This window comes from Piliocolobus tephrosceles, chromosome 21 (assembly GCF_002776525.5).
Source record: "Piliocolobus tephrosceles isolate RC106 chromosome 21, ASM277652v3, whole genome shotgun sequence".
NCBI classification, from domain to species: Eukaryota; Metazoa; Chordata; class Mammalia; order Primates; family Cercopithecidae; genus Piliocolobus; species Piliocolobus tephrosceles.
In genome coordinates, this window is record NC_045454.1 from 46,506,348 (window position 1) to 46,529,376 (window position 23,029).

At 44.9% G+C, this 23,029-nt stretch overlaps 1 protein-coding gene across 1 annotated transcript in view; it reads right to left on the reverse strand.

The window, feature by feature from the left end:
- The window catches only part of ACSBG2 (acyl-CoA synthetase bubblegum family member 2), an 85,248-nt gene that overhangs the window by 11,238 nt on the left and 50,981 nt on the right, over positions 1-23,029 (reverse strand). The window contains exons 6-12 of the mRNA XM_031934727.1: positions 22,237-22,404; positions 16,181-16,362; positions 15,841-16,074; positions 13,445-13,662; positions 10,487-10,626; positions 10,064-10,310; positions 7,526-7,643 (exon numbers count right to left, since the gene is read on the reverse strand). Of these exons, the coding sequence (XP_031790587.1) occupies positions 7,526-7,643; positions 10,064-10,310; positions 10,487-10,626; positions 13,445-13,662; positions 15,841-16,074; positions 16,181-16,362; positions 22,237-22,404 (1,307 nt within the window). The remainder of the gene's footprint in view (positions 1-7,525; positions 7,644-10,063; positions 10,311-10,486; positions 10,627-13,444; positions 13,663-15,840; positions 16,075-16,180; positions 16,363-22,236; positions 22,405-23,029) is intronic.

The following is a 23,029-nucleotide window of genomic DNA, read 5'->3' on the forward strand; positions in this document are numbered from 1 at the left end:
AAAAAAAAAAAAAAAAAAAAGAGGTAACAGACTGGGTGCAGTGGCTCATGCCTGTAAATCCCAGCACTTTGGGAGGCCAAGGTGGGCGGACCACTTGAGGCCTGGCCAACATGGTGAAACCCCATCTCTACAGAAATACAAAAATTAGCCAGGCATGGTGTCAGGCACCTGTAATCCCAGCTACTGGGGAGGCTGAGGCAGGAGAATCATTTGAGCCTGGGGGGTGGAGGTTGCAGTGAACTGAGATCGCCCCTCTGCACTCCAGCCTGGAGAACAGAGGGAGACTCTGTCTCCAAAAAAAAGAAAAGTGAAAAAAAAGAGGGAAAAACGTGATGAAGGTGGTTGGGGGCTGGCGTGAAGAGGAGCATAGAAGGAAATGAATCTACCACACCCATTCCCCACCTGGTGTGCAGCCTAGTTCATCCCCGGGAGGAGCTGACATGTGGGCTCCCAGTCCCTCCCTCGCGTCCACAACGTATTTCATGCCTTCCCTCTGTCATTGGGAAGGCAGTGCCCACTCTGGGCTCTACCTTTTTTTTTTTTTTTGAGGCAGAGTCTCGTGCTGTGGTCCAGGCTGGAGTACAGTAGCACAATCTCGGCTCACTGCAAGCTCCACCTCCTGGGTTCACGCCATTCTCCTGCCTCAGCCTCCCGAGTAGCTGGGACTACAGGTGCACACCACCAGGCCCAGCTAATTTTTTGTGTTTTTAGTAGAGACAGGGTTTCACCATGTTAGCCAGGATGGTCTCAACCTCCTGACCTCATGATCCACCTGCCTCGGCCTCCCAAAGTGCTGGGATTACAGGCGTGAGCCACTGTACGCCCCCCTCTGGACTCTACCTTTTTATCATCTTGGTCACTCCCCCCGTTCTAGCCGCAGGGGGACAGTGGTCTCTAGACCAGACATCCAGAATGTTCCTGTCCATGGCCAGCCTGGTGACATCACTGTGGATCCCGTGGCCCAGAGCCACGATGGGGACATGGCCTATTGCCTCTTTGTAGAGACCAGTTTTAGAGGGCAGGGAGGGTCTACCCAAGAAGGCCCTTCACTGCTCTGACAGGCCAGTGGTCTGCAAGGTGACAGTCCCCAGGGAGGAGCCAGGGGCATGTCTGGCAGCGGGAGGGACTCCAGAGTCCTGCTCTACACGGTTGGCTTTGAGTGAGACAGTTCACAAGGGAGCTGGAAGAAGAGTGGTGAGATTGAGGAAGTAAATAAGGTGCGGGCATCATGGAGGTCAAGGAAACAGAGCTCTGGGCTCCCAGAGGCTGAGTTAGAGAAGGACTTTGAGTCACTGTGCCTGGGGGTTTATGAATTCATTTGCCCACCAAGCATAATTCAAAGCAGAGGTGTGAAGAGGTATTTATACACCCATGGTTTCTTTTCTGGGCATTGAATGCGTTTCTGCCATGGACCCTGAACCATGCCATGGACTCATATACATAGCAGTATGATTCACAAGAGCCTAAAGGGGGAAGTAACCCAAGCGTCTATTGATGGACGAATGGATAAATTAAATTTATCCACGTATATATGTGTACACACACACACGTGTACATATATGATGAAATATTACTCAGCCTGAAAAATTTTAACACGTGCTAAACATGGATGAGACCAGGTGTGGTGTCTCACACCTGTAATCCCAACATTTTGAGGGGCCAAGCTGGGAGGATCAGTTGAGGCCAGGAGTTCAAGACAAACCTGGGCAACATAGGGAGACCCTGTCTCTATTTTTAAAACATTGTTAAAAAATTGAAAAAGCTTTTTTAAAGGATGACCCTTAAAGACATTATCCTCAGTTAAATAAGCCAGCCAGAAAATGGCAAATATTCTTACAATATCACTTTTTTTGTTTTTGTTTTTTTTTGAGATAGTGTCTCGCTCTGTCGCCTAGGCCAGAGTGCAGTGGCATGATCTCAGCTCACTGCAACCTCCGCCTCCTGGGTTCAAGTGATTCTTCTGCCTCAGCCTCCTGAGCAGCTGGGACTACAGGTGCACGCCACCACGTCCGGCTAATTTTTGTATTTTTAGTAGAGACGGGGGTTTCACCATATTGGCCAGGCTGGTCTCGAACTCCTGACCTCGTGATCCACCCTCCTCGGCCTCCCAGAGTGCTGGGATTACGGGCATGAACCACCGCGCCCGGCTGACAATTTTACTTTTAAAGTGCTTAAAGTAGTAAAATTCAAGAGACAGAAAGTAGAATGATAGCTTTCAGGGGAAGGGGAAATGGGGAATTGTTTGATGGATCTAAAGTTTCAGTTTGAAAAGATGCAACTTCTAGAAATGCGTCGTGTTGATGGTTGTACTACGATGTGAACGTGCTTAATGCCACTGAACTGTGTAATAACAAAGGGTTAAAACGACACATTTTATGTTACGTACATTTTATCACAGTTAAATTTTAAAAGCCTTCCTGATGATAGTAGATTCTTGTCATTTCTCAAAAAACATTGAGAGATCTTTAAGAGAACAGTGAGACCAGGGTGAGAATCATTATAGAAAACACGGGAGGCCGAGACGGGAGGATCACGAGGTCAGGAGATCGAGACCATTCTGGCTAACACAGTGAAACCCCGTCTCTACTAAAAAATACAAAAAACTAGCCGGGCGAGGTGGTGGCGCCTGTAGTCCCAGCTACTCGGGAGGCTGAGGCAGGAGAATGGGGTAAACCCGGGAGGCGGAGCTTGCAGTGAGCTGAGATCCGGCCACTGCAGTCCAGCCTGGGAGACAGAGTGAGACTCCGTCTCAAAAAAAAAAAACAAAACAAAAAAAAACACATACCTTCCTCTCCTGTATTTGAGCGTCCCTCACTTGACATAATCAACCATTTGTATTTCCTTGAGGAGGAATCAGTATTGAAAAGGAAGTGAAAAAATATTTGCAAAAGATATGCACATCTCTGTAAAAAGCTTACACATTTTGAGAAATAGGTTAGCAGTGAGGTGTCTAAATATAATATTAACATACAAAAATCAACAGCTTTTCCATATACCAACGTTAACTACCTAGAAAACCTAAAAGTGGGGAGATCACATGAACAGTAGAAACAAGCTATAAAACAGAATTATATTGACCCAAAATTGTACAGTATAGTCATGGATAAAATCAGAAGGGTTTGGCTGAGTTCAGTGGCTCATACCTGTAACCCCAGTGCTTTAGGAGGCCAAGACAGGAGAGGATCCCTCGAGCCCAGGAATTTGAAGTTACAGTGAGCTGAGATCACACCAGTGCACGCCAGCCTGGGTGACAGAGCGAGGCCCTGGCTCTATTTTTAAAAAAACTCAAAAAGGTTTACTAACAGAAACACGAAAATGCAGAAAATGTGGCGTGAGATATACCTCAGAAAGGGTACTGTTTACAGTGTGAGAGCTGAAACAAGAAGCCAGAGCATCGCCTTGTTCAACCTCAGATGGGAATGTACAGTCGGCCACTCAAATTTTTCACTCCTGTCTATGTCCTGGAATGACTTCTAAAGTGCTATAAATATTGATTTGGGGTTTACAAGCAAATTTTAGCGGTGAGGTGAATTTGCAAATACGGAATCGGCAAATAATGAGGACCAACTGTACTAACTTATTAAAAAGTAAAAGCCCACCAAATAGTTGAGGAGGGCCATTGATGTGGTTTGGATATTTGTCCCCGCCCAAATCTCATGTTGCACTGTAATCCCCAGTGCTGGAGGTGGGGCCTGGTGGAGGTGTTTGGATCATGGCGGGGGCTAGATACCTCATGGCTTGGGGCGGTCTTCACGATAGTGCGTTCTGGAAAGATCTGGTCATTTAAAAATGTGTGGCACTCCCTCTGGCTTGCTCCTGCTTTCACCATGAGACATGCCTGCTCCCCTGTTGCCCTCTGCCATGATTGTGAGCTCCCTGAGGCTTCACCAGAAGCTGAACAGGCACCAGCGCCATACTTTCTGTAAAGCCTGTAGAACCATGAGCTAATTAATTAAGCCTCTTTTCTTTATAAATGACCCCAATCTCAGGTATTTCTTTATAGCAGTGCAAGAATGGCCTAATAGGCCGGGCGCGGTGGCTCAAGCCTGTAATCCCAGCACTTTGGGAGGCCGAGACGGGCGGATCACGAGGTCAGGAGATCGAGACCATCCTGGCTAACACGGTGAAACCCCGTCTCTACTAAAAAATACAAAAAACTAGCCAGGTGACGTGGCGGGCACCTGTAGTCCCAGCTACTCGGGAGGCTGAGGCAGGAGAATGGCGTGAACCCAGGAGGCGGGGCTTGCAGTGAGCTGAGATCCAGCCATTGCACTCCAGCCTGGGTGGCAGAGTGAGACTCTGTCTCAAAACAACAACAACAACAACAAAAAAGAATGGCCTAATACAGCACTCAAATTTGACATTAGCCTTATCTGCATTACATTAATTTTTTTTTTTGGCAAGGAGAATGCCATTTTAAATTTCTGGTGTATTTCAAAAATGGAACTCAAAAGGGTCTCTGGCCTGGCTCTGATCAGTATCTAGAACCTTAAGAGACATTGGGAGTTTTGTTGCTCCTGATATGCTGTTTCTCTCCAGCCTGGGAGATGTTCCCTCTCCCACTCTCCCTACTAATATTTCAGGGACACAGTGTGAATATGCCGTTTCAGCTCTGGTCTGCTTATAACGGACTGTCGGATGGGAGAGGAATAAACTATCTTCTTTCAGTTGTTATTATTGAATTTTACTACAACAGCAAAACTTCTCCCTAATGATGGAATTAGTCAAGAGTCATACCTTGACTCTTGAGTTAACCAAGACTGACTGTGTTGATGATAACCATTAACTCATACCGAGGACTTTCTGGAGTCAGACACTGCATTCCCCGTACATCATCTCCATGAACTTCCGTGGCCACCCTCTGAGATGGGGATCTACTTTCCAGATTTAAAATCTCCGAGCCTCAGACAGTTGAAATCACAGCTGGTCACAGTCTGAACCCAGAACCGATTTCAGAGGCCAAGCCCCTCCCCATCACACTAAATAAAGGACGAAGTATTTGTGTCAAGCCAAAAATCAAGACGTGGGGCCCTGAAGTGCTATATTATCAGAACTTATTGGAAGGGTTTCCCGGTTGCTTCCAGGCAGGTGAGTTCATCTGGGGGCCCAGTTCTTCAAATCTGTGAAGGCTTTTTCTTTCTGATGTCTCTTTAAGTCCCCTGAGGAGAAAAAAAAATCAAATGGGAACCCACAAGTTCAGATCTTTCTTCCAAATCAGGCAGCTCTTGGTAGACTTCCCAGTGAGGCTTCCCTGGGGTCATGACTTGAAGGTCCATAGAAAGATCTACGATGATTTTAGTGCTTTGAAACGTATGGCAGGTTCTTCTAGGGAGCACCTCTTCAACAGACGAACAATCAAGAAACTGACTAATGAGGAATGTGACTCCTTAAAAACAGCAGGAAGAGCTTCTACCCAGAGCAGCATTTCACTTATTGCAATGAGGTCTTCCTGCTGAAGGCAGCAAAGAGGAGAAATACAAGTTATCACTTGGGGATTCTTGTAGTATGTACATTCAGTCTCCAAGATCCCACAGTCACCATATGATGAAAATACTCCCCAGCGAATTGATCCATTTATAAATTGGCCATCACCCAAAATCTCCCCGCAATGAACTTTAGAGTGGCACTATCCAAAAGAAACATTACTGGAGCCACCTATGCAATTTAATAATATATAGCAGCTACTTTTAAAAAATTCTTATTTATTTATATTTTTTGAGACAGAGTCTCGCTCTGTCTCCCAGGCTGGAGTACAGTGACGCAATCTCAGCTCACTGGAAGCTCCACCTCCTGGGTTCACGCCTTTCTCCTAGCAGCCACATTTTTTAAAAAAGAACTTGGCCAGGCGCAATGGCTCACACGTGTAATCACAGCACTTTGTGATGCTGAAGCAGGAGGGTCGCCTGAGGCCTGGAGTTTGCGACCAACCTGGGCAACATAGAAAGACCTTATCCCCACAAAAACATTTAAAACATTGGGTATGAATGCACCACTGCACTCCAGCCTGAGCAACAGAGCAAGATCCTGTCTCTAAAAAGTAAATAAAAATTTAAAACTGGTAAAAGTACTTTTAATAATAAATATTTTATGTAACCCAGTATTCCAGAATATCATCTTAACATGTAATCAAAATTTTAAAATACTGATATTTTATATATATATATATATATATATATATATATATTTTGTGCTGAGCTTTTGAAGCTCAGTGTGTGTTTTATGTATTACAGCACATCTTGGTTTGGACAGGCCACATTGTGGCCAGTGGCTGCCATATTGGACAGCACTGGTGTAAGAGGGTCCATCTCTCACTCACACATCAATGTCCAATGGTTTCTCATCCAACTGGAAAGTGAAATTGGAAATCTCACGAAAGATGAAGAATTATGAATGTGGTACGTTGAACTGCTGGGCCCACCCACAAGACATCGACACATGAAGGTGCAGAAGGGTTAAACCAGTTAACATTGAACAAAGGACAATGGATGTGATGAGTCACAGGCTGAGTTGTACCCCTCCACAGTTCACATGTTGAAGTCCTAACCTTTAGTACCTCAGGATGTAACTTCTTTGGAAACAGGATCATTATAGAAGTTAAAATTAGGTCATTAGGGTGGGCCCTAATCTTATTAACCTGTCCTTATAAAAGGGAAATTTGAACACAGAGACACCCACAGGGAAGATGATGTGAAGACATAGAGAGAAGACAGCCATCAGCAAGCCAAGGAGAGAGGTCTGGAATAGATCCTCCCCTCACAGCCCTCAGAAGGAACCAAGCCAACCAGCCTCTCAATCTCACACTTTTAGCCTGCAGATCTGTGAGACAATACATTTATGTTGTTTAAGCCCTCCAGTCTGTGGTACTTTGTTATGTAGCCCCAGCAAACTAAAACATGGGTTGGCTGGTGGCATTAGAACAATTTGCCCAGGAGAAGGTTACAGGCAGCCTATAGGACAATTGAAGATGCATTCTACTTTCTGCCTGCATTGTACATCTAGGGAAGAAAACAAACAAACAAACAAAACTATCAGTGATTCATGGTGTCATGGAGGCTCCCTCTGCACATGCCTTGGGGAGAGGAGAGGAGAAATGGTGGGTAGTGGAAGTTCAAGCCTCCATCCCTTATTAATCCGTGTAATGGGCCAACACACCTCATTCCTTGGATTCCTAGCAAGTAGAACTTTCTCCACTAAAGTTTCTGACAAAAGGCCTTCTCCAAATAAGACCCAAAGAGACATTTGGGATTTATTGCCTCCTACTTTCTAGAAACAAATAGAAAAGGCAGGAAGCACAGCTCACAACATTTGTGGCCAGCTGAAGGAGTTTACATACCCTACCATGACCCTGGTAGAGTAGAGACAGCATGAGTTGAAGCCTGCTGCTCAGAACCCACTGCAACTGTGTGTGTGTGTGTGTCAGTGTGTCTGTGTCTGTGTGTTCTGCAATTCCAGTCACAGATCTGCCTGCCACACAGTGGAGCCCTCTCTTGGACTCTGAATGCATAGCCAAGCAAAGCCAACCAACTGAATCTTACCATCAGAATAGCTGACAGCAGCTCCATCAAAGCAGTCATGGTACATGTGATGAATTTGTTTTTTGTATTTCTGGGCTACAAAATGTCTCTTAAGTTTCATCATTGGACCTATTGAGAAAGGAGAAATCAATTGAGTTATGGAGATAAAAGAAAATTCCATACACCCATGCATGACCAGGCAACAGAGTCCCATGCCTCGGGCTAAGCTGGGTGGCTGGCTGTGCCATTGACTTTCAGGGTGTGTAACTTTTGCCATCTGTATGGGGATGATAAAACTTCCATGTGGTCCTTCAGCTGTGGTGAGGAATCTGTGAGGTAGAAGGTGAAGAGCACGCTGCATTCTGTGCCTGATGTGGACTGTGTACCCAATGGAGGAGAGATATCATCATCTCAAACCATGCCCCTATCCCCATTTTACAGGTGAGGAAACTGGGACATAGAGAGGACCAGTTCCTCTGAGGTCAGCCAGCAAGTACATGGCAGAATCAAGACTCAAACTGGGAGTTATCTGCTCCCTCAGCCCAGGACTTTCATTGAAAGCCTCTGAGTCACGAGGGGCATTGATGACCTCTCTGCGTGTCTCAAGCAACCCCACAAGGACTGTGTTTTTCAACTTATAGTTGAGAAGACCACCAGCCTGGACAACATGGCAAAACACCAACTCTACGAAACAAAAAGAAAATAGCCACACATGATGGCGCACACTCGTCCCAGCTACTCAGGAGGCTGAGGTGGGAGGATTGCTTGAGCCTGGGATTTCAAGGCTGCAGCGGCAAGTCGTGATCATGCCATTTTACTCCAACCTGGGTAACACAGCGAGACTCTGTCTCAAAACAAACAAACAAAAAACAAGTCTCAGTGGGACAAGTCACTTCCCTGTGTAGAGGGGACAGGATTTCAACCCAGGTTGTTCAATGCCACATGCTTGCTCTGACTCTTCCATCCACACCGTCAGATTACAGCCGAGCACTGACAGCAAACTCCCAAATGAAAGTACATTGGTAGAATCCAGTATCCCCACTCTGGAGTGAGCCCTTCCCTCATGGGGGAAGAGAGGCAAAAATACAACTCATACAGAGAATAATTTCATGTTCTGATGCTTTAGAGAAGACAAGGTGGTATAATGGGGGTGACAGTGAGCTACAGGGTGAAATATTAAGGACAATGGCAAGCCACTTTAGCCAGCATGGTCAGAGAAGGCTGAAATCATCCCTAAAAACTTTATAATATTAATCAGAGAAGAAGGGAGGGGGAGAAACTAAAATCAGCCACACTTACAACACACTCAACATTCATCATTAGGTCAGTTTGCTCTCTGATCCCTTCCTCATAGCTAGCTGTTTGCCTATTGCCCCAGAATAACAAAAAAAACCCAGTCACAAGATATAGTTCCCCTTAACTCCTCTACAGATAACATATTAAGCATTGTGAAAGGTTAAGTTTTCCATTTGAGATATCTTTTCAAGTCCTGCATACCAGTGAAACTACTGATGCCCACTGATCTGAAGGACCCCACAGGAGCTGACTTACCAAAGAATGCAGCTTCCACATCCAGATGATTTCATCCCCCTTACCCCAACCAATCAATGACTCTAATTTTCCAGCCCTTCACCCCCAAGGATCCCCTTAAAACCCCAGTCCAGAATTCCTCAAAGAGATTTGAGGATTCCTTCCATCTCAGTTGGCTTCCCTGCAAGGGAATTTGATTTCCTTTTTTATTTTTATTTTTGTTGTTTGTTTTTTGTTTTTGAGACAGGGTCTCCATTGCCTAGGCTGGAGTGCAGTGGCATGATCGTGGCTCACTGCAGCCTTGACCTCCCTGGGCTCAAGCGATCCTCTCAGCCTCCTGAGTAGCTGGGCACATGCCACCATATCCAGCTAATTTTTGTATTTTTTGTAGAAATAGGATTTCACCATGTTGCCCAGGTTGGTCTCAAACTCCTGGGCTCAAGCAGTCTGCCCACCTCAGCCTCCTAAAGTGTTGGGATTACATGCGTGAGTCACTGTGCCTGGCCATAATTAAACTCTGTCTTTGCTGCATCCCCTGCTATCTCAGTGTATTGGTATATTAGTGTGCAGTGGGCATACAAACCTGGTGGTCCTGTAACAAGGCTGCTCTAAGGAGGAAGAGGCCTGTAGGTTGAGACCTGGACAATGAGAAGGAGCCATCCAGGCAAGGAATTGAGGGGAAAGGGTATTGCCAGGGAGGCAGACTGGTAAGTGCAAAGGCCCTATAGTTGGACAAAGCCCAGAGAGCTGCAGGAACATCAAGAAAGCCCATAGAGTTGGTGCAGAGTGAATGAAAGGTCAGCAGGAGAGAGATTGTATAGAGCTATAGTAAGGAGTTTGGATTTTATTTCCAAGATGAGGAGCTGGGGACCAGTTAGCTAGAGGTGGCAGCATCCCTCTCCTGGTCCCTGGCTGGTCTCACAGACCCTCTGACCTTCAGAAAAGGACCTGTCTCTTCAGAGCCCACACAGTCCCAGATGCTAACAAGGGACCAGCCTCCAAATGTCATGGCCACTCACCTAGCTCTCCACCATAGATGGAAAAGTCCTTCTCCAAGATGACCCACTTTTGAATCTTCTGGGCATTGTTCATGGCTTCCTGGTTCACGGCATTGATGCCTTGCTGGATGGCCTTGTAGACCAGGGGGTCTTGCTGCTTCACAATCTCAGTCACGGTGGATGCCTGGCTGCCCAGACCCCGGCAGAAGTTGATGGCCTCCAAGTTCAGCTTGTCCAGAGGTTCTCCGCTCATCTGATTCATCTCACACTGCCCCCGGACACTTCTGTCACCACACATACTCCTTGACCAGCACCCCTCCCCAGGCCCACAGACCAAGAAGTGGGTCTTGAACCCACAGATGCATCCTCTTGACCCTGGGGTGGGGCCAGGGAATGTAAGACCGGCTGCAGAGACTTCCCCCAATGACAGCAAACCCATGTTACCTTCAGCGTCAGCAACATGCTCAGAAACTTCAGTTTATCTCCTACTAACATGGCGTTACTGATGATGGGGATCTTCTTCTTAACCAAGGTCTCAACGGGAATGGGGGGCACGTTTTCACCACCAGCAGTGATAAGGATTTCTGGAACAGAGCTTGGCTTGGTACACGTCCAGCCATGACAACGTGGAACCCCCAGCCCCTTGGAGATCAGAAGGGCAGCTGCTGGCATGGCCAACACTCACCCAGAAAGCCCCAGAAGCACAGGAGGACCTGGCCCTCTTCCCCCACCCACTTTTAATTCTTATCAAGTGTCCAAGTTGTGACTTCCACTTGGACAGCATCTTAATAATTCATTTCCTATCTCCTGGTCCACCATGCCCTGGTTTTAGGTTCTTCCAATATGTCTTCCATGAAAGATGGTGCAGGCTTTTTGGCCACACCTTGTCTGTCTGTTGCTTCCTATTCACTTAGTAACCCCTTCAGAATGTAATGTAATTCCAGTCTTACCGCCAGGGACATGCGTAGTAACCCTAATTTTGGCAAACTCTGCAAGAATCTCCCTTAGTCTCTCAGATTCTTCAACAGCGTCTCCTCCTGCCCCAGACCCACTGGTCACTTGTTCTTTCATCCTGAGATGCTTCCCTCTTTCTGTCCCACCCACTCAAACTCATTCCCCCTTGTCCCAGAGACTCACAAAGTCACCTTTACTGTGGTCATTAATAGCAGTAATAATAAATATGACCATGAAATGGATGTAAGTGTGTAACGCCCTCTTGGGATAAGAGTACTGAGTGAGAACTATGCTCCACTTTTTAATGTGGTTTGAGTGGGTTGGACTGCAGGGGTGAGCATGTGATAAGCTCTGACCAATCTGCATATTTCACCCCCTACAGTGAGACAGATCTTGACTGGAGGATCCAATGAGAGGCCTAAAATGCTGAAAACATTGAGAATGATACACTCTAGTCCCCTTGCAGGGTTAGAGGTCAGCCTAGACTGTTGGTAGCTTTCTTGCTACCAGATGGCAAAGTTTATTTAAGAATAGCCTTTGGGAGGCTGAAGTGGGCGGATCATGAGGTCGGGAGTTTGAGACCAGCCTGGCCAACATAGTGGAACCCCGTCGCTACTAAAAATACAAAAATTAGCTGGGTGTGGTGGTGTGAGCCTGTAAAACCAACTACTTGCGAGGCTGAGGCAGGAGAATCGCTTGAAGCCAGGAGGTGGAGGTTGCAGTGAGCCGAGATCACGCCACTGCACTCCAGGCTGGGCGACAGTATGAGACTCCATCTCAAAAAGAAAAAAAAAAAATAGCAACGGCCGGGCACAGTGGCTCACGCCTGTAATCCCAACACTTTGGGAGGCTGAGGCGGGTGGATCACCTGAGGTCAGGAGTTCGAGACCAGCCTGGCCAACATGGTGAAACCCCGTCTCTACTAAATATACAAAAATTAGCCAAGTTTGGTGGTGTGTGCCTGTAATCCCGGCTACTCGGGAGGCCGAGGCAGGAGAATCACTTGAACCTGGGAGGCGGAGGTTGCAGTGAGCCAAGATTGTGCTACCACACTCCAGCCTGGGTAACAAAAGTGAAACACCATCTCAAAAAAACAAAGCAAAACAAAACAAAAACACTAGTGGCCAGGTGCAGTGACTCACACCTATAATCCTGCCACTTTGGGAGGCTGAGGTGGGCAGATCACTTGAGCCCACAAGTGCTAGACTAGCCTGGGTAACATGGTGAAACTGGGTCTCTGCAAAAAAATAGCGGGGTGTGGTGGCATGCGCCTGTAATCCTAGTTACTCAGGAGGCTGAGGTGGGAGAATCACCTGAGCCTGGGAAGTCGAGGCCACAGTGAGTCATAATTGGAGACTGCATTCCAGCCTGGCCAACAGAGTAAGACCCTCTCTCAAAAGTAAAATAGTAGCAGCACAGAGGAAAACTCAAGAAAAGAATTTTAAAATTTCTTATGACCTCATTTTGGCACCCAGATCCAGCCATACCTGAAGCCAGCTAACCTTTTGGCCAACTGACCTTTTCAGTTATGTTGAGTCAACAGTTTTGCTTTTTTTTTTTTTCCCTCAAACCTATTTAAAGCCATCTTAAATGGGTTTGGGTAAAAAAGCACTGAGTGTTCTCCATCAGGTTTTGGCAAACTGTGCACAGCCCATAGTGGCCAAATCCAGGCCACTATTCAATTTTGTATGACCAAAAGCTAAAAATGAATTTTACATTTTTAAGTTGTTGGACGTCAAAAGAAGAATATTTTTGACACATAAAAATTATGACATTCATATTGGCAGCTGGCCACACCCATCTTTATGTGTTGTCAACAGCTGTTTTTATGCTACAAATCACTGAGTTGAGAAGCTGCAACAGAGACACATGTTTTGTGAACCCAAAAATATTTGCTAAAGGGCGCTCTTTAGGAAAAGTTGGCTTATCCTTGTTCTATACTTTCTTTAATCCTTACAACTCTGTAGATTATTGTCCTCTGAAAATGCAGAGGAAGAAAATGGCACTTTTTTACTCAAACCCATTTGAGCCAGCTTGAATGAGTTTGAGTTAAAAAAAGTAAAAGTGTTGGCTCAATATAACTGAAAAGTTCAAAAGGTCTCTGGCTTCAGGTATGGCTGGATCAAGGTGCCAAAATGATGTCACGAGGAATTTCTTTATCCTTCTCTTACTGAGTTTTCCTCTGGGCTGGTGCTATTCTGAAACGGGCTTCAAGGCTTGTCTTTTGCAGGTCCATCCTCCTGAGGGTGGACCATGGGATGCCAAGTGACCAAGGGATAACTGCTGGACAGGAGGATAGAGCTGGGTTGTACAGACTGAGGTGTTTCTGCACAGCTCCTCTTGGAAGATGAGGAACTGGGGGTGGCCTTTGTGCTGGTACGCTGGGCCCTTAAATGTTCAGGGTGGGCCTGCTTGCAGGAGATTCCCAAAGAACTCAGTCCCTGGTACCTTTGATGCGGCCAGTGACATAGAGGAATCCCAGACTGTCCAGCTGGCCCAGATCCCCAGAGTGTAGCCAGCCTTCATCATCGATGGCCTCTGTAGTTTCAGTCTCACTTTCCAGGTAGCCCATGAAGATGTGCCTACCCCAGAGGCAGATCTCCCCAATACCATCCTTGTTCTGCTGGAACAGCATATTCTTGCACCCAGTCAAGATCTTGCCACAGCTGCCAGGGGACAGAAGCAGAGAAACTGAGGCTCATGAGACAAAGTCAGCCACCCAGCTCTGCCTGTATCTTCAGCCTAGGCACCTAATACTCTGCTCAACTACAGCAGGCTGGATATGCACCCGAGTGCACAGAAGGAGGTGTTTGCTGCAGTGTTTAATCCAGCGTGTCAGATTCCCAAAGGCTTTGTGAACCCGGAAACCCAGTGGTGGCCGGGTGCGGTGGCTCACGCCTGTAATCCTAACACTTTGGAAAGCCGAGGAGGGAGTATTGCTTGAGCCCAGGAGTTCAAGACCAACCTGGGCAACATACAGAGACCCGTCTCTACAAAAATAATAAAAAATAAAAGTTGGGCATGGTGGTGCATACCTGTGGTCCCAGCTACTTGGGAGGCTGAGGTGGGAGAATCACCTGAGCCCGGGAAGGTCAAGGCTGCAGTGAGTAGTGATCACACCACTGTACTCCAGCCTGGGCAACAGAGCAAGACTCTATCTCATAAAACAAACGAAAACAAAAAACGAAAGAAAATCCAGCAGCATTTCAGGCGTTTTTTTTGTTGTTGTTTTTGTTTTGTTTTGTTTTGTTTGTTTGTTTTTTATCTCCATATATGCCGGCAAAGAAAAAAATGCTTTTGGCTTAAGGATAGGAACAAAAACCCCTCATTTTTAAGAAAACAGATAGGTAGACCTCTCTGCAGTGATTCAGACAGCTAATTTTAAGTATGACAACCAACTACAATCTCTTTAGAGGTAAAAGTTACTTTCATAAAACAGAGTAGCACTATTTGAAATCTGGATTCTTCTTCTTACTTTTTTTTTCCCCCCCTAGAGATAGCATTGGCCAGGGCAGTTTTAGGATGCAGGAAAGGAAATATTTTCTCCTTGTGTTGCTGAGATCTCTTTGATTAACTGTTAGCAAGGCCAATGGTCCCAGGGTTAAATGTAGGTATTCCCCCGGTTAGCAAAAGAAAAAGTGGAGACAGACCTGAGAAATTTAAAATTTACAAAGAGCTGCCGTATGTTTCCCCCACTGAAACATTTTTAGGTATGTAGAAAATCCAGAAGCCACAAAAGAAAAGATTGATAAGTTCAACTATCTAAATTTGTGACCACAAATTTCTGCAGTGTAAAAAACATCTTAACTAAAATCAGAATACCAATGACAAGCCAGGGGATAAAATATTTGTAACTCATACGAAAGACAAAGGGCTGATTTTCCTAATATGTAAAGAGTGCCAACAAAACAATAATAAAGGGCCCAATAATCTAATTTTTAAAACAGGCAGATAATATTGACAGATAGTTCATAGGAAAGGAAGTACAAATGACTTTTAAGTGTATAAAAAGGCTGGGCATGGTGGTTCATGCCTGTAATCCCAGTGCTTTGGGAGGCTGAGGATTGCTTGAGTCCAGGAGTTCAAGGCCAGCCTAGGCAACATAGCAAAACCCCATCTCTACAAAAATTTTTTTTTTACAAAATTGCCAAGCATGGAGGCTTATGCCTATAGTCCCAGCTAGTTGGGAGGCTGAGGCAGGAGGAATGCTCGAATCCAGAAGTTTGAGGTTACAGTGATCTATGATTGTACCATTGCACTCCAGCCCGGACAACAAAGTGAGACCCTATCTCTAAAAAGATTTTTCAAATACATTTTAAAAAATAAACATATATGAAAATATTTTTTTTCAAACCTCACCCATGCTAAAAGGAGGGAGTCAGGGAGAGACACAATCAGAAGATTCTATGACTATGACTGCTCTCAGATGGGGAGTTGAACCTGAATTTGGTATTCTTAAAGTTTTCTTATCATTGGGTTCAACCTTGCAGCCTAGGGCAAGCTGAGCTTGGGAGAAAGCCAGGAATGGGCCATGGAGGTGTTTTGAGATGGGGGATCGTGGGGATGAAAGGTGCTGAGGTCACAGGCGGTGAACTTGGAGGCAGAACTCACAAACGGGAAGACCATGGAATGTTCAGAGAGCCATCCCCTTATCTGTGGGCTCTCTGACCATCCAAGGTTTCCCATGGTCATGCAGAGTTAGGAGTTGGAGGCTGGAGAAGAGGATCATTCTGGAGACACCACATCAGGATTCCTCTTAACCCAGAGGCCCATCTATATACCCCCCTTCCCCCTCTTGACCCCATGTTATGGGAGGAGCGGGGATCTGCCCCGGGGGCTGTTACCTTAGAAGCCTGTAGTTATTCTGGTTGGATATTGTGTGGGGTCCCGAGCTTTCACTCAACCCATACAACTCGCCTATAGGTATGTCCAAGCTTAGAAAGAACTCGGCAGTCTCTTGGTTGAGAGGCACAGCCCCACTGATGAAAGAGTGACAGTGATCCAAGCCAAGGGACGTCTTGACTTTGCTGAACACGAGAGTCTTAGCCACGCGGTAGCTCATGGGAGTATTATATTTCCTGTGAATAAGAATGCCGTCAAGTGGAAAGGGGCTGATGGGACCCTGCGGAGAAGGCTGAGCCTCCTCACCAACTATCCTCCCAGCCCTCTGGATGCTGCACCTACCCCAACATCTTTTTTGAGTTGACCTTGAAGCCAACGTTTCTTGCCCACACGAACACCTTCTTCTTCAAGCCTGTGGACTTGGCACTATTTTTCTTCACTGTCTCATGTATCTTCTCCCAAATCTGGGGCACTCCCATGAAGACAGTAGGTTTTACCTTCTGTAGAGTATTTACCAAGGTGCCCTGTACGGAACGAAGCTAGGTTAGCCACAGCGGGGCCTTCCGTGCACCAGGGATGTCCATCTCTCCCGATCCACCCAACTCTGCCCAAGAGAACATTCCTTCACCGATCAGATTATGCAGGGCTCCCAGCCCAAACGAGACAATCCACTGGCTGGGTTGGCCAATCAGATTTTTGCACTCTCTCTAGGGATTTGATGAGAAGCATAAACTGGTAAAATACTTTTGGAAGGTAACATGACAGTACTATTAACATTTTAAATGCAACCTGTCAACTTCACTTCTGTGGGTGAAGGAATTCAGCTGAAGGAAAGACTCAGACACACAAAGAAACACATTCAAGATGTTCTTTGCACACTGTTTTGTAACAGAATGGAAACAGCTTACAGGTTCAATGACAAGGGGTTGGCTAAAGAAACTGTGGTCCAAGCATGCAGTGGAATATTGTACAACTGTTAAAAAAGGATGCAAGATTCTCCCCCAAAGAGACCTATAGGTTCAATGCAATCCCTATCAAAATCTAGGCAGGTTTTTGTTTGTTTGTTTGTTTTGTTTTGTTTTGTTTTTAAATACAAATTGACAAGCCGACTTTAAAATTTATATAGAAATGCAGAGGACCTAGAATAGCCAAAGCAATTCTGGAAAAGAAAGACAAAATTGGAGGACTTACTACCTGATTTTAAAATTTATTCTAAAGTAGGGTGAACAACCATCCTGGTTTACTGCAGAACCGCAGGAATATCTGAAATGTGAAACTTTCTGTTTTAAAACTGGGGAAGTCCCAGGCAAACCAGGAAAAGTTAGCCTTCCTGATATCAAGCTAGTGTGATCAAGTCAGTGCGGCTTTGGCGTAAAGACAGAAATGCAGATCAGTGGAACAAAATAGAAGATCCAGAAACAAAACCTTACATTTATGATCAATTGATTTTCAACAAAATGCCAAGGCAATTTAGTGGAGAGGGGAGACTATTCAAATGCAAAACGAAATAAAACAAACACTTCCATAAAACTTAGGGTTAGAGCCTTATTTCTCACCAAACATGAAAATTACCTCAAAATGTATTATAGCCCTAAATGTAAGAGCTCAAACTAAAAGCCTTTTGGAAGAAAACGTAGAAGAAAATCTCTGTGACTTTAGAGTAGGCAAAGATTTCCTAGATATGATACCAAAAGCATAAAAGAAAATACATAAATCAAACTTCATCCAACTTGAACTTTTTTCCTCTTCGAAAGATTATTGAAGAAACAACAAGCCATAGAACTGGGAGAAAGTATTTGCAAACCACAAATTTGGTAAAGGATTTATAACCAGAATATATAAAGAACCCTTAACACTCAACAATAAGAGTAGATATGCAGGCCAGGTGCAGTGGCTCACGCTTGTAATCCCAGCACTTTGGGAGGCCAAGGCGGGTGGATCACAAGGTCAGGAGATCGAGACCATCCTGGCTAACACAGTGAAACCCCATCTCCACTAAAAATACAAAAAAATTAGCTGGGCGTGGTGGCAGGCACCTGTAGTCTCAGCTACTTGGGAGGCTGAGGCAACAGAATGGTGTGAACCTGGGAGGCGGAGCTTGTAGTGAGCTGAGATCGTGCCACTGCACTCCAGCCTGGGCGACAGAGACTGTCTCAAAAAAAAAAAAAAGATTAGATGTGCAACCAGTTCTTTTTTTTTCATTTAAAATTTTCTTTCTTTTCTCTTCTCTTCTTTTCCTTCCTCTCTTTCTCTTTCTTTTCCTTCCTTCCTTCCTTTCTTTTTTTCTCTCTCTCTCTTTGTTTCTTTCTTTCCTTCCTTCCCTCCCTCCCTCCTTCCCTCCCTTCCTTCCTTCCTTCCTTCCCTTTCTTTCCTTTCTTTCCTTTTCTTTCCTTTCTTTCTTTCTTTCCTTTTTTTTTTTTTTTTTTGACAGAGTCTCCCTCTGTCACCCAGGCTAGAGTCCAGTGGCACCATCTCAGCTCACTGCAGCCTTTGCCTCCCAGGTTCAAGCTTTTCTCCTGTCTCAGCCTCCTGAGTAGCTGGGATTACAAATGCACGCCACCACACCTGGCTAATTTGTTTTTTTTTTTTTAATAGAGGCAGGAGACAGAGTTTCATCATGTTGGCCAGGCTGGTCTTGAACTCTTGACCTGAAGCAATCTGTCTGCCTTGGCCTCCCAAAGTGCTGGGATTACAAGCATGAGCCACTGCGCCCGGCTTTTACTTTTCTTTTTACTAGTCATGCTAGCACAGAAAGAGCAACCAAATTTGTAAATAGGCAAACTATTTGAACAGATTTCTTTTTCCAAAGAAGATATGTAAAAGGTCAGTAAACACATGAAGAGATGCTCACTATCATTAATCATCAAGGGAATGCAAATTAAAATGGCAATAATAAAAAATAATAAAAATGGCAAAATAATAAAATAATAAATAATAAAAATAATAAAATAATAATAACATGCGTTAGTGAAGATGTAGAGAAACTGTAACCTTATCACATTCCTGGTGCACTTACTTTAGAAAACAGTCTGGAAATTTCTGAAAATATTAAGACACTTTTGTCTCTATTCAGATTGACAAGTTTTAAACATTCTGACAATATTAGGAGTTGGTAAGGATGTGGGAAAATGGGAACTTCTCAGGTCCTGTAGGTAAATGTGTATGTATTATGTATTCAGCCAAGAAAGGAAATATGTATTAAAGACCTAACACATCTCAGGCACTGAGCATGGGGCATGTGAGAGGGATCGAGAGGGGCCAAGGAAATATTTAGCAGAGAGCTAAGTGACAAAGAAGAGTCAGTCCTGCAAAGAACAAGAGCAAGAACCTTCTAGAAGCACATACAAAGGCCCTAAGATTTAGCCTGCTTGATGGAGAGTGTGGGAGGCAAAATAATGGCCCCCTAACGATGTCCATGTTCTAACCCCTGGGACCTGTGAATGTATAATCTTTCATGGTAAAAAGGACTTTGTAGATGGGATTAAATTAAGAATCTTGAGATGGGAGATCATCCTGGATGATCTGGGTGGCCCAGTGTCATCACAGGGTCCTTACAAGAGGGAGGCAGGAGAGTCAGAGTCGGAGAGGGGAAGAGGTTGCACTGCTGGCTGTGAAGATGGAGGAAGGGGCCCTGAGATAAGGAACATAGGTGGCCTCTAGAAGCTGGAAAAGGCAAGGAAATGGATTCTCCCCAAGAACCTCTAGAATGAATGCAGCCCTGATGACATACTGATTTTAGCCCAGTGAGACCCATTTTCAGACTTCTGACCACCAGAACTGTAAGATAATAAATGGGCCAGGCACACTTGATCACGCCTGTAATCCCAGCACTTTGGGAGGCTGAGGCAGGTGGATCACTTCAGGTCAGGAGTTCAAGACCAGCCTTGCCAACATGGTGAAATCCCATCTCTATTAAAAATACAAAAATTAGCTAGGCATGGTGGTGCACGCCTGTAATCCCAGCTTGGGAGGCTGAGGCACAAGAATCGCTTAACTCGTAGGTGGAGGTTGCAGTGAGCTGAGATCACGCCACTGCCACAAAACGAGACTCTGTCTCTAAATAAATAGATGTTGTTTTAAGTCACTAAGTTTCTGTTCATTTGTTGTGGCATTAACAGGAAACTAATTCAGAGATTGTAGCTTGGGGAAAATGTCAGAGTTCTTTTCTGGCTCTGTTTGCAAAGTCCAGACATGTAGGAAATCACTGGAAAACAAATTAGTCAGGCATGGTGGCATATGCCTGTAGTCCTGGCGACAGGGGAGGCTGAGATGGGAGGATCCCTTGAGCCCAGGAATTTTAAGGCTGCAGTAAGCTATGATCGTGCCACTGCATTCCAGGCTGGGTGACAGAGCATGACCTTGTCTCTAAAAAAAAAAAAAAATGAAAACAATATTTTAAAAAGAAATCAAAGTGTTCTCTCACATAACTACTTTGCAAAACCTACCAATGAATGATTTCCAGCTAAATCAAGGAATAATCCAAAAAAAGGCAAAGACTTCAGAAAATAGGGGATCCAACCCAGGAGTGGGGAGAAGGGGTATCCCTGTATGGCAGCTTGTAGAAGATGCTGTTGATGTCCTATCACACCTCTAGTGGCCCACGGTTCCCTCTTTTCCAGAAAACCGCCCTTACTTAGAAATCACTGGGAAGTTATGCTCCCTATCCCACATGGGTGCCTGAGCCCACAGCCAATGACTATCTGAGCTGGGGATACAAAAGCACAGCCTCCTTGCCTCAAAGTGGAACAACTCTGGTGTCATTCATGCCTCAAGAGCTTCCTATGGGATCAGTCTGAAGTTACAATCCAGCTGAATGTATGTCCTTTCTTGCTTTTTCTCCCAGCCTATCCTTCTCTCCTCACTTCCTTTTGGTTTTCATCTGAGAGCTCCCCATTGATAAATCACAAAGATCTCCAACTCAGATTTTGCTTCTAGGGTACCCAGCCTAGGACAACCTAAATCAACAGTCCAGCTAAGTGCAGAAGGATGGAGGAAAAGAATAATGCAATTATTCTTTTAGATGTGAGAGAAAACAATGAGGTAAAGATTGGGAAGGTAAGAGAACCAAAGCGTAAGGATTTTTTTATTCCACTTCTAGAAATTTAAGATTTATTTTGTAGTTAAACTGCTGAATGAAGCTGGGTGCAGTGGCTCATGCCTGTAATCCCAGCACTTTGGGAGGCCAAGGCTCACCTGAGCTTAGGAGTTCGAGACCAGTCTGGCCAAAATTGTGAAGCCCCCATCCCTACTAAAAATACAAAAATTAGCCAGGCATGGTGGCACAGGCCTGTGGTTCCAGCTACTTGGGAGGCTGAGGCACGAGAATTGCTTGAATCTGGAGGGCAGAGGTTGCAGTGAGCCGAGATCATGGCACTGCACTCCAGCCCGAGCAACAGAGCAAGATTCCATCTCAAATAATAATAACAATAATGCAATGACTATTTGAACATTTGGAGAATATTGATAAACATGTGACAGATCAGATGGAGCAACTGGACATATATGCAAAAACTTCACCAAATTGGAAAAGAAAGGCAACTATTAATTCTGGGAAAAACAAAAAGTTGTACCAAACAGGAAATGCTATCATATAATAAACTACTTGGCTCAGTTAACTAAGCATAATTTATATTGAGAAAATAGGGAAGGAGAAATGAGGAGATGGGAGAGGAAGGGAGCTAAATCCTCACCACAGTAGAAAGGCAAAAGATAATACTTAAAGTCAAGAAAAGGTGGTATAAAAGTTCTATAGTCAAATATATGCATAATCCCAGTAGGTGGAATAAAATGAAGACCACAAACAACATCGTATCAATTCAGATTCGACTTTGCTGCCAAAAGCTCCTGTTTTTTTGGAGCTTTTTAGAGTTGGGAATACTGACTTATAAAAATAACACACACACACACATACACATATTTACTTTCAATACCAAGTACATCTTTGTCTTGGGTTGTTCAGTGTTCAATCTACATAACCATACATGGATGCCCTGACTTGGATAAAGATAAAAACTAGGAGAATGTAACCAGTTGGTTAAAAAAAAAAAAAAAAAAGTTGTTTTATTTGGTCAGGTGTTTTTTTTTAAGAAAAATTTACTGTTTTTATTATTGGTTTCTGTAGAGATGGCGTTTCGCCATCTTGCTCAGGCTGGTCTCAACTCCTGAGCTCAAGCAATCTGTCTGCCTTGGCCTCCCAGAGTGCTGGGAATACAGGCATGAGCCGCTGTGCCTGGTCTTGTTTTTAATGCTTCTAAATAGAGCATTAAGATGAGGGCAGAGGAAGAACCGTTAGACCTGGGGCCTCACCCAAAAAATCTGTTAAATGATTAACAACTATCTACTCACCTGGGCTGTCCAAGAGGATGAAGTGGGAGCCCCAGGTTCTTACTTGATCTTACCTTGAGAGCATCTGCTTGAGCAAAGTAAGTGAGCGCCCCAATCTTTATGGGTACCCAGATGTCCAACATCTGTGCTGCAATGTGGCTGAGTGGGAGGTAGCTGACCACCGTCTCATGCTTTTCTGTCAGTTTAAAGTCCTTTGCCACTGCTCCTGCCATCCACGTGATCTGTAACATAAGGGACAATCCAAGATGCCTCGCCCTCATAGAAGGACCATTTTATTTTTAAATTTTTATGTATTTATTTTTCAGACAGGGCCTCACTCTGTCACCCAGACTGGAGTGCAGTGGTGTGATCACAGCTCACTGCAACCCCAAACTCCTGGGTTCGAGGGATCATCCCATCTCAGCCTCTTGAGTAGCTGGGACTGCAGGCACACACCACCACATACAGGTAATTTTTTTTTTAACTTTTTTTTGTAGAGAGGGGAACTCACTATGTTTTCCAGCTTGGCCTCAAACTCCTGGCCTCCAGCGACCTCCCGCCTCAGCCTCCCAAAGTGCTAGGATTATAGGTGTGACTGACCATGCCCAGCCTGGAGGGCCCTTGTAAATATATTTAGCTAAACACATTAATTAAGTAAACACTTACAAAGCACCTACTATGACCAAGACGCTGTTTGCATACTTTACAAACACCAAGTCATCGAATTGTCATCACACCTGGGGGTCAGTAACTAGAATTCTCCCGAAATTTTTGGAGCTTCCCCCAAAAAATCTGTCAAATGATTCACAACCATCTACTCATCTGGGCTGCCCAAGAGGATGAAGTGGGGGCCCCAGGTCCTTACTT